General features: G+C 48.9%; 5 protein-coding genes and 1 non-coding gene across 6 annotated transcripts; 3 read left to right on the top strand and 3 right to left on the bottom strand.

Annotated features, from left to right (window-relative positions):
* Positions 1–11: 11 nt before the first annotated feature.
* On the bottom strand, positions 12–2,623 carry ASPBRDRAFT_385694 (SulP family inorganic anion transporter). The gene is made up of 4 exons (XM_067623959.1): positions 2,166–2,623; positions 1,472–2,101; positions 888–1,404; positions 12–827 (listed from the first exon to the last, which is right to left on the bottom strand). The coding sequence occupies exons 1-4, from the start codon at positions 2,510–2,512 to the stop codon at positions 129–131; spliced, it is 2,193 nt and encodes a 730-aa protein (XP_067483135.1). The 5' UTR covers positions 2,513–2,623; the 3' UTR covers positions 12–128.
* Positions 2,624–3,816: 1,193 nt separating this feature from the next.
* Positions 3,817–4,237, bottom strand: ASPBRDRAFT_385684 (uncharacterized protein). Its single transcript, XM_067623958.1, has one exon. It carries the CDS (start codon positions 4,003–4,005, stop codon positions 3,850–3,852), a length of 156 nt encoding a protein of 51 aa, XP_067483134.1. The 5' UTR covers positions 4,006–4,237; the 3' UTR covers positions 3,817–3,849.
* Positions 4,238–6,195: 1,958 nt separating this feature from the next.
* ASPBRDRAFT_38217 (translation initiation factor eIF2 subunit alpha) lies at positions 6,196–7,660 on the top strand. The gene is made up of 4 exons (XM_067623896.1): positions 6,196–6,451; positions 6,530–6,692; positions 6,761–6,968; positions 7,018–7,660. The coding sequence occupies exons 1-4, from the start codon at positions 6,374–6,376 to the stop codon at positions 7,493–7,495; spliced, it is 927 nt and encodes a 308-aa protein (XP_067483133.1). The 5' UTR covers positions 6,196–6,373; the 3' UTR covers positions 7,496–7,660.
* Positions 7,559–8,184, top strand: ASPBRDRAFT_117794 (uncharacterized protein; the record flags this gene model as incomplete). Its single annotated transcript, XM_067617119.1, has 3 exons — positions 7,559–7,640; positions 7,815–7,921; positions 8,020–8,184. Coding segments are annotated over 3 exons (354 nt in total), but the record flags the coding sequence as incomplete, so codon positions are not given.
* A 98-nt stretch (positions 8,185–8,282) lies between these two features.
* yvc1 (putative potassium ion channel Yvc1) lies at positions 8,283–10,418 on the top strand (the record flags this gene model as incomplete). The annotated part of the gene is made up of 5 exons (XM_067616954.1): positions 8,283–8,358; positions 8,418–8,745; positions 8,802–9,736; positions 9,792–9,932; positions 9,985–10,418. 5 exons carry the CDS (start codon positions 8,283–8,285, stop codon positions 10,416–10,418), a joined length of 1,914 nt encoding a protein of 637 aa, XP_067483131.1.
* Positions 10,419–10,951: 533 nt separating this feature from the next.
* ASPBRDRAFT_t35 lies at positions 10,952–11,024 on the bottom strand. The gene has a single exon. It is a non-coding gene; the product is annotated as a tRNA-Lys (tRNA).
* Positions 11,025–11,038: the final 14 nt, after the last annotated feature.

Here is an 11,038-nt window from a genome sequence, read left to right as displayed (position 1 = left end):
GCTGGGACTATACATTCTAAACGTCTGTCTTGTATCGTGCAATGTCGTGAATCGTTTACAGGTTCAGATCGTGACCAGGTAGCACACCTATATGAGAGAAGCGCCGGGCTTCACTTGAAATCGAACCTTCAAGGCTCTGATGCACGGCCTTCGGATTCAGCAAGCCGAAGCGCCTCATCAACACCAGTGACAAAGTGAGACATGCCTCCACATCTGTCAACTATGCCGCTTCTTTCGAACATGCGGAAGACGCTGCGGTTCGAAAGGCGACAGAAATAGACGCTTACTCCGAGATGGATGTAATCATTGACAATCTCAGAGAGGACCTGCGTACCGGAGCCATCGATACTCGTGACACCGTGGACGTCAAAGATGACGTTTTTGTTCGATTCCGGCGATCGCAACCGTGGGAGGGACGGATGTGCGCGATTGGAACCATAGAACTCTAGACGGCGCAAGCGATTCTTGAGGTCGCCAGTGTTGGCGAAGGTGAGCGGCTCGGGGATCTTAACAACAAGGGCGCCTTCAATGAGCTCCACATTTTCTGCATGCATTTCGGCGTTGTCGTATTGGTCGGATGTCCCAGCTATCTTCCCAAGAATCTGTATGCGAGGCTGGGTGGAGTGGCGGATCAGGATCAAGATTGAAAGACCAATGCCAAGCGCGATACCTAGCTCCAGCGAGTAGAATATAGTGGAGACGAAGATGAGAAGCATCAATGCAAGCTCTGTCCAACCACGCAGCCGGATGAAGAAGGCAACGTCGTGAGGACATTCCTCTATAAGACTATATGCGACGACCGATATCGTAGAGCATAGTACAGCTTTCTATGGATGATATTAGGATATGATTTTAGTCAATAGTCACAAGGGCTGGGTAGAACTCACAGGGAGATAATATAGGTACGGCAAAAGTACCATAATGACGACGAAGGTGATAACACTGAGGAAGATACTGCTCATAGGAGAGCGTGCGCCTGTAGAGGCATTGACTTTGCTCCGTCCATATCCACCAAAGGCAGGAAGAGCCATAAAGCAGCCACCAACCACATTAGCAACGCCCAGAGCAACCATCTCCCTATTGGCACTGACAGACATGCCTTGGACTCCGTCTCTTCTTTCCCCGAGCCCCTTGGCAGCAACTGAGGACTCGAAGAAACCAAGAATGGCAATGATGAAGGAAGTGCTCATGGCGGTGCGCACATGCGTCAGATGTTTGAGCTGGAAGGGCCACCTGAATGCGAAGAGCCCAGTTGCAGTGTTCTGAACTGATCCCAAAACTTCGAGTCCCTGCTCGTACCAACCGAGATGCCAGGTTAAAATGGCTGAGAGGATCACGATAAGGATACGATCAGGGAAGTATACCACCTGAGGGTATCGCGGTTCCAGTGCTTTCTTGATTGTTCTTAGGTAGACACACAGGGTCAGCAAATATGTACCTTCGATTGTCTAGGTGGAAACATGGTACATACCGGAAGAGCATGATAATTGCAAAGCTACCGAAAGATACAGCAGCTGTAAGTCCATGGCAGCTCTTGATGTTCTCGGCGAGAAAGACAAGTTTCTGCACTGTGCTGCCATGACTGACACCGGCCTCTTTGGCCAAATCTGCCAATCCAACCTCCGGGATGAGCTGGTCGACGAAGATGACGAAGCCGATGGCAGTAATGAAACCTCTCAGAAAGGGTCGACTGAGTACATTATCCAGGAAACCCAACCGAGTCAGTCCGGCGACCAATATCATGGTTCCTGCCATGGCAGTGGCTATGCCTACAACCATTGCGCTTGCGGCCTCATCGTCCTCCTGCGAATGACCTTGTTTGACACTAGTCTTGACAATTGTTCCAGTCAATAGTGACCCAGCTGCTTCCGGACCAACGACGAGCAGCGGACTGCTTCCGAATATAGCATAGAGCAATGGCATGAAAACGAATGAGTATAGGCCGTTGATTGCTGGTGCATGGGCGAGGTTTGAAGCCAAAGAAAGCGCCATGGGAATGTAGATCGAGGCGATTGTCAAGGCTGCGATCAAGTCGCCCCGGAGGAAAGACCAGCGATATTGTGTGATCCAGTTGAAGAAAGGGATGTAGTAGGACAGGTACCTAGACCTCGGTTAGTCGGTTCATCATGATCTCGGGGCCAAGAAGCTGTATAGTTCAGGCCTACATAGTCTTATGGTTCTTCACAGGCCATGCCAGATCGGACCCTGCCCTGGGAGGCAGGTTCTCTGGCCCTTGAACGAATGTTGGACTCCCATTCCCGTTTCGAATATGTTCTTCAGGCCCACCGTCAACCTGCGGCGTCGATAAACCATCTCTGGTACCGTATGCGGGGCCTTGATCGTTGTCTACTTTCAACAAGCGGGTTCTATCGTTCGGTTCTAAGGTGTCAGGGATTCGTTCAGGCGGTGTTTCTGCGGAACTGTTTGACAACGGTGATCGGAGGAAGTCCACAAGCCAGTTCCGCAAAGAGCGGTGTTCGAGGTTTCCGCCCTGCGGATTGGGATCCGTCATGTTGGTTCGGAGAAGCCCGGGGTAAACAGCACGGTCGGACTCAAACAGACAATGCACTCTGTAATGTTGCAGAAAACGCCATAAGGAATCTCGACTTCTGCGGCGACGGAAGATGGGGAAGAAAGGAAGCAAAGTTGTTGTCGAGCGATTTGCGAGACACGATTACTAGCGCAAGGAGCGGTGGCTGTTGGCTAAGATAAGTCCATCGTTAGCGGAGTCGTAAGTTTTCGGACAAGGCAAGCAGGCCCTGATTGGCGCTGGAAAGTTGAGGATACCAAGATATTTGATCTTGCAACTTGCAAGACTGATGCACGGGCAGACTTTTGCCCTGCAAGCTTTGTCTGTCTCTCTCTCTCCCTCTCTCCGATTTAGCTTGAGAGTTGAGATGGGCGTCGATGACGTTCGAACCCTGGAGATAAACATAAAATCTGGAGAACAACCCGCTCATGGCTTACATAACCCCTCTTTGTTCTCACTCTATCTACATTCTGGCAATGCATCATGATCACTTCCTACAAAGGAACTGAAATAAATTAATCTGACTCAAAGACGTTGCCATTCATTGAGGCAATCGGGCACCAAGCTGAGGATGTTACACGCAGCGCTGACCCTCCCGCTCAAGCAATCTGCATGCAATATCTACACAATTGGTTGCCTCATGCCAGTAGCCCGTTTTCAACAGAGGGCTGTTGTGTCACACTTTGGAGAGCAGGCTCTTCACTGGCCATCATCATCTAAATTACTCTCCAATACTTGGCTATTATGATAGAATCTGACCACGTCAAGTGCCTATCTCTGTTCAATTACTCGAAAAGCTGTCCTGCAATGACAACCTAGTTGACCAATCTCGGGTTTTCGCTTAGTAACAGTTGGTGGGCCTGGAGCACGAGCCATCCAGCCCGATGATCCCAGTGAACTTACTACCTATCTACAACGGCTAATAACGGCCGTCGGGCAAATGTGATGAAAGGACTTGAGCGAAGCTGTATACAAAAGTCCAGTTCTTCCAATGTTATACTTTTTGATCAATTTCAAAAGTCTTCCAAGGCTGATATCAAAACCCAGTGGATGCCTTGTTTTTATGGAGCGTTATGCCTGGACCCTCCTATTTCATATATGCACAAATTGAAGCAAAATGAGGAAAGAACTGACACCATTGCTCTGTCTTGTAGACAGCAGCCGGCATTGGAGAGAAAAATAGAATACCAGGACGATCAAGCCCAGTCGCGAGATCGTATAAAATATACTCACATCATACACCACCACCTTTAGGGCCGTCCTAAACCTCACCCTGGGATCCGTCACATAGTAAACCAGCAAGATTCCCAATATACTCATCAGAACCAAAGGGGCGCCTGTCGCAGTAATACCGAATATCCGCCAGAGTGTTCGGGTTGGGCTGATGGAAAGTCCCAGTTCCAGGCAACAAGATGGAAACCAGAGAATGCCAGAGATGCAAGGTTACAGATTATGGATCTCGGCTCATCCATCATACTCCTTTCTTTTCCAGTCGAAAAAAATCAAACAAGTAGAAACGAGGCAGACCCAGCCATAACTCACCCAGCTATCTATTTCCTGACTTTTTCCCCTCTTGTCCGCTAGATCTAATCTATCATGCAGAGCACTTGCTTTCTCCTGGTCAGGAGGGAGTATGAGAGTGGCACGTTGGACTCCGAACAGCTTATTTCACCACAAGTCGTACATAAACAAGGTACCAGATACAAAGACCAGCGCCATCAGCTCAAACTGGGCCATGAAGGACCTGCAACCGCACGCGTGGTATCCAAACTCACCAACCATACGCATTGTAGACAAGCAAACCCCTTATTTATAGGGTCTGATGCCGAGACATTGAGAATGACCTCCTCCCTCATTAGGGGTAGGCCTCGGCTCTGTAAGCAAGCCTCGATTGCTGGAAAGTTTCTAAGTCTCTTGGTCTTTCTGCGATACGCCAGAGTGAGTACAGAGTCGTCGGAGAGGAGCTGTGGGCCAGTGATAAGATCAGCCCCTGTAAATATACCAGCCTGCCTCACTCTCCTCGATACTCGGTACATTCAGGTGCAAACACTCCCTAGAGCAGACGAGGAGTTTAGATAAGCAACAAAAGATAATCTGGGAGTGCTTCGGGTGCTATCAGTAGTGACCCATCCCATACCCTCTGTTGCTTGGGTTCCCACGGCAACATTCTGGGCGAAGACAAGGCGGCTTGTAGTCCAGAGTAAAAGGACCTTAGGGTGCAATATGACCATTGTGGTCACTGCAAGTGATGCAAAATATTGATTTTAGGAGCGATAGGTGCCAAATGACTGGGCAGCTGCAATGAAGGGTCATTCCATACTAATGCAGGTCGAACTCTGGCTTTAATAGCAAGTGCTCAGCTGCTGTTTCCTGTTTTCCACGGTACATCCATGTCGCAATTCTCGGTCAGAACCTGCTGTCTTTGGAAAAATGTCAAGGTAAGTCTGAAATGAAGGACGAAAAATCCATCGCAGCATGGTAGGAGTGCTCAAGGCTATCTGGGTGCCTGAGTGAAACTTGTGTTACCATAGTCGACCCCCGTGGTCAAGCTAGGATGCCTAGTAAAAGTCCTTCAATGGAGCCTCATGGACATCCTCCCTACTATCATTGGAGCGAAGCCTAGGATTGCCCTGGACAGGTTTACGGACCTGGCAGTATTCATATGATTAAGGTCAGAATCATCAGCAACCGACCTGTCCTTGCATAGTGAAAAACCATGCCAGCTGTCCAGGGATGGTGAAGAGATTGGGGAAAGAATATATTGGTCAACTTCAGGATTTAATAGCTGCAAAGCAACTGATATGCCATTTGTTTTGTTGGGATGGACATTCTAATCAACCTTAAGCGTCACACTTGGGCATCTCCTAAATTTCTTCACGAATCACTTTCATTATATACTTCGGTGGTGTGTCTCACAATGCGACGCTATTCTGTAAGCTGACCTAGACTGCTTGCCTATTATTTTTCAGCTTCAGGGGTGCAAGCAGGGATCAGCCCTACAGTGATCTACCAAGGCCTTTGTCTCCATTAGAAGCAACCTTCGGTACTGAGTCTGTGTAACTATTATTCCGGTAGCTGAGTGTATTCTAGCAACATTTTGAGGATGTACTGTTTCCTTGAATGTATCTTTCTTATCCAAGCATAATATGTCTGGTCGATTGTGGGATCTGTTTAGGCTCGGGCAAATTTCCGGGTCGCTGGAGACTTTTGGTTTGAGATCCTTATAGAAGAGTGCATAAACCCGCACTTTAAGAGGCTCAAGCAGCTATAGATCTTGGAAACGAGCAGAAAGTGTCGTTGCGCTGGTCTTGGAGGGATGTTGTACTACTAGAAGATCTCCCAGAGTTCCAGGGCCAAATTAGTCCATTCCGATTAGTCCACTCATTAAGCAGTATGCGGTTGCACGCTCAAGATAGTTGTTCGACATTGATAGCTTGGGCCCAAACTTTGCTGCAAGTCTCATCAAAGAAGGCTGTCGAATTTCTCGGTGGTAGAACTACTTTTAGTCTTCAAGTTGTAGGAATGATGGAGCGTTAAAGTCGGCGGAGACGGATAGGCCTATCAGTGCATTATCGCATTTTGCCGGGCGGTGAGCCTTTCGAGCCCTGCACGTGATGACTCAACCGCGAGGCCGAAAGTGGGTTTTTCGAATTGTGCTTTGTGATCCCCAATAGTGGCAGTCTTCAATCCAGCCTCACAACTCCCTCACATCCTTTTGGGTACTCTCACGCAGGTATTATCTCGAGGCCACCTTGTCTCGGATACCTTGTCGATCTCCAGCTTTATTTCAGCACTTAAACAGTTCCGAAGCTTTGCCTAGCAGAAGGCGCAACCCCGCCGAAAATGTCGTTGACAAATTGCCGTTTCTACGAGGAGAAGTACCCGGAGGTTGACAGCTATGTCATGGTCAACGTGAAGCAGGTATGCATTGCTACGGGCTATCTGGTTCTCTTTCGGTTCGAAAACGTCCTCTAATACATGTCTTTCCACCCCTCTCAGATCGCCGAAATGGGCGCATACGTTAAGCTCCTCGAGTATGACAACATTGACGGCATGATTCTGCTCTCCGAATTGTCGCGCAGACGTATCCGCAGTATCCAGAAGCTTATCCGTATCGGTCGCAATGAGGTCGTTATCGTGCTTCGTGTGGACAAGGAGAAGGGCAAGTCGGGACCCTCTGGGTGACAACATGAACATCAATTCACTGACTCATATTCTCTGCGTTTCTAGGTTATATCGATCTTTCCAAGCGTCGAGTTTCCCCCGAAGATGTTGTCAAGTGTGAGGAAAGATACAACAAGAGCAAGGCAGTCCACTCCATCCTGCGCCACGTTGCCGAGGCCACTCAGACCCCTCTTGAGACCCTATACCAGCAGATCGCATGGCCTTTGAACCGCAAATACGGACACTCCCACGATGCGTTCAAGATCTCCATCACGTAAGAAGCCACTGGGCTATTGCGAAGCACTGTACTCATATCATCACAGGAACCCCGACGTGTGGAACGAGGTTGAATTCCCTAGCGAGTCCGTGAAGAAGGAGTTGACGCACTACATCAGCAAGAGACTCACTCCTCACCCGACCAAGGTCCGTGCCGATATTGAGGTCACTTGCTTCGGCTACGACGGTATCGATGCCGTCAAGGATGCCCTGCGCACCGCCGAGGCCAACAACACCCCTGAGAGCCAGATCAAGGTTAAGCTGGTTGCCCCGCCACTTTACGTCTTGACCAGCCAGTGCTTGGACAAGGCCATTGGTATTCAGATGCTTGAGGAGGCCATTCAAAGGATCGAGGCCAGGATCAAGGAGTCTGGCGGTGGCTGCATTGTCAAGATGGCTCCCAAGGCTGTTACTGAGCACGATGATGCTGCCCTTCAGGAGCTCATGGAGAAGCGTGAGCGTGAGAACATGGAAGTCAGCGGTGACGAGAGCATGTCCGAGAGCGATGAGGGCGTTCCCGAGTAAATTGCCCGCAGCAAGCTTTGCGACGGCGTTTGAAGCTTGAATGTTCGCTTCGACGGCGACACGAGAGACAAGCAGGACGCTTCACGAACTGGTGTTGAGGGATATCGCAGACTGGAGAATGAAGGCGATCATATACATGTGTCGGGTAGGGTGTGGAAAAAAAAAGTTCAATAGAGTTTCTGGACATGACACGATTTATGAGACGCAAGTACGGTTTAATGTGCGATGTGCGACGGGTGAAATCGACATCATCGGTGGGGTATCAAGATGACTGGAAAGACCTCATCCCATCAAGAGGTTTTTATCCTTTTCCCATAAGGTGATAATGACATGCACATTGTCCCTTGTATTGTTGATCAGTGGATGTTGCTTGACTCTCTGTTGGTGAGTGGCTTTGGCCCAACAGGCGCCCTCCCATGTTCTGATGTACATAAGCTTCTTCGATCAACGGACGGTTCAACCCCAGTGACCGTTTCAGACATTGATGTATAAGCTCTTCTCTCCCGAATACCTTTTAAAAGCAGGTCGATCATCAGGCTCTGTTGCTCAGTAATAATAGTATCCTGACCGCTTGTATGGTTTGCACCTTGGAGATGGCTACTTCATTGGTGGTTGGTGAGCGGCTAAGGGGTGGGGCGCACGGCCTGGCCGACTTAGTCTTGAAAGAGTTACAACTAAGTAGACCGTAGCTCTGGATCTCCCTGTTGAGTTCTCCCTCGGCGCCTGTCAAAAATCTGCATCGTTGCTAATATCCTACTAACCGATTCATCCCTCAGGGCCCTTCGAAATGGGCCACTGGCGAGATATCTTCAAAACCGACACGCAGCGGACCCGTCACCGCCTGCATATGGAACAACACCGATGTACGTCATCTGACTGCGGAGCCGCTCTACAACATGCTCTCGGCTAACAGGGTTCATAGTGCTTCCTGCCTTTACAGATGATCAGGTCTCTTCTACCCTTCCTTCGAAGGAGGTAACAAAGGTCGCTCTTCGTCTCAAATATCAGGTGGAGCAAGTCATTCCTTGTGAGCTAGATGAGAGTGATATTGTCAGTCCGAATAGTCGGGCCATCACAAAGAATGTGGTCCAGACAGCCCGCTTAGCAGGAGGTGATGACCTGCAGGCTTGCGTCCCATTCTGCCTACTCGTATGTCTACGCTGGTTCAAGCTTCAGGCTGAGGAAGAGCTCTGGGATTCCGATCTACATGAGCGCCGGGCCCTTGCTTGTGAGGTCATCGCGAAGAGGATGTATTACACCCTTTCCTAGCTTGATTTTGAAGAGTCTGCTGATTAAACCGATATAGCATTGAAACCGAGGAAGATCAGGACAACCTACTCATCAATGTTCTCCTTAAGCGGTACTCGATTTTCATTGACGGTGGGGAGACCATGCCGGCCAATGTCATCGAGCGCGCTGTTGATCTGCATGCTTTGAGGGTCATTGGCTCCTCGGGTTATCAAAAGTGTATCAGATACTTGTGGAATGGGTGGTTCTGCCAGCAAGAAGGCAATCCAACCAATTTCGTTCCCTACTTGGAGAGGGACAACCCGAGTTTTGCTGTTCACTTCCACCCAGATCGGATGAGGACACCTCTGTATCAAAACATCTGCCAGATTTTCTTCTCCCTCGTGTACCTCGGGCTCTACACTCAGGTTATCAATACCGTCAATCCCACTGGTGATCTAGATGCCGTCGAGGGAATCCTTTATGTGATGACTCTTGCCTTCATCTGCGACGAGGTGTCCAAACTTTGGAAGGTCGGCTGGCACTACTTAGACTTCTGGAACGCCTTCAACTCTACGCTCTATGCAATTCTTGCGGTGTCTTTCTTTCTGAGAGTCGCTGCATTGGCGCATTCTCAATCTGTTCACGATGCAGAAAGACAAATTCTGAATGAACTGAGCTACAACTTTCTAGCTTTTGCGGGACCGATGTTCTGGATGCGCATGATGCTCTATCTCGATTCTTTCCGCTTCTTCGGGGCTATGTTTGTGGTCTTGAGGGTTATGATGAAGGAAAGCTTGATCTTCTTCGCTCTTCTCTTCGTCGTTCTTGCGGGCTTTTTCCAGGCATTCATTGGCATGGCTCAAGTGGATGATGATACCCCCATTGTAAGAGGCATTGTGCAAGGAATGGCGAATAGCGTTATGCAGAGTCCAGAATTCAGCACGTTCGAAGACTTCGCCTTCCCATTTGGAATCATCCTTTACTATGTTTTCAACTTTGTTGTGATGACGAGTGGGTTCCCCCGGGATCTAAACATTGGTTTCCAAGCTAAATGAGTCCGCTCTAGTTCTTCTTAATATCTTGATCGCGCTCTACAACAGTGCCTACGAAGATATCTCGGGGAATGCTATCGACGAGTACATGGCCATCTTCGCTCAGAAGACCATGCAGTTCGTCCGCGCACCGGATGAGAATGTCTTTATACCTCGTATGTCTAGCGTGCCAGTTGCTCGAAAGTTGTGGCTAACGACTACATCTAGCCTTCAACCTGTTGGAAATCATCTTCTTGGTGCTTCCTTTCGAATGGTGGCTACCAAAACAATACTACGCCAAGCTCAACGATGTCATCATGGGCATTATATACTCACCAATCCTCGTTATCACGGCGTTCTTCGAGGTGCGCGACGCAAGACGCATTAGATGGAACCGTCAGCGCGGTGAGGAGGACGATGATAACGTGCAGGAATGGGAACATGCCGCCGAGGAAGTCGACTTTGATCTCGATGATAGCTGGACCCAGACCGTACGGGAATCCACCCCAAATGTTCAAGTGGACGGCACCACCTTGGAAATCATGCGGCTGAAAGAACAGGTCATGTTGCTTACCGAGACAGTCAGGGTGTTGGCCGAAGAGAAAGCGGGAAGGAGTATGATGCTGGGGGAGTCAAGCTCAACCATTGTGGATCAGGAATGAGCATTATTTTGGGGAGGGCAGGTCGTTTTTCAATTTTGGTATATATGGCCAACATGCTTCGCTATGTCTTATGTATAAACGACAGTCATCTTTCGTTTGATATCCCGCTTGACCTTCATACTCCTGGTAGGTATAAATATAACAATGCATGCGGATACGCATATACGAGCACCAGGAGTCACCACAATCGTAATAAATGATTAAAGCTCCTTATTGCAGGCCAATATGTGAGGATCCTGAAGATCTCACCTTCACCTGTAACTCTGCAAGCTTGTAAGTGATGCGCTTCTGAGTCTATTGACTCGGAATTCTGGTCTTTTACCGCATGGCCGGGCGGTATAAATTAGGAGGATTCACTCCTAAGCGCACTAGGAGCGGGTTCTGACACAATTTGTAGCTAGTTGACGCATTTTAGTCGCGTTTGGTGTACGTGCAGGTCTTGTATGGGGAAGGAAAATATATAAATATAAGAACAGATTGGAAAGATGATGAAAAGGAAAAAAAGGAAAGCAAATAGAAAAGCAAAAAAAGAAAGCCCAACGCGGGGCTCGAACCCGCAGCCTTGAGATTAAGAGTCTCACGCTCTACCGATTGAGCTAGCCGGGCTAGTTCGGTGAAAG

The sequence above is a fragment of the Aspergillus brasiliensis genome (genome assembly GCF_001889945.1).
Source record: "Aspergillus brasiliensis CBS 101740 unplaced genomic scaffold ASPBRscaffold_2, whole genome shotgun sequence".
Lineage (NCBI taxonomy): Eukaryota > Fungi > Ascomycota > Eurotiomycetes > Eurotiales > Aspergillaceae > Aspergillus > Aspergillus brasiliensis.
This window is presented reverse-complemented; position numbering and strand designations above follow the sequence as displayed.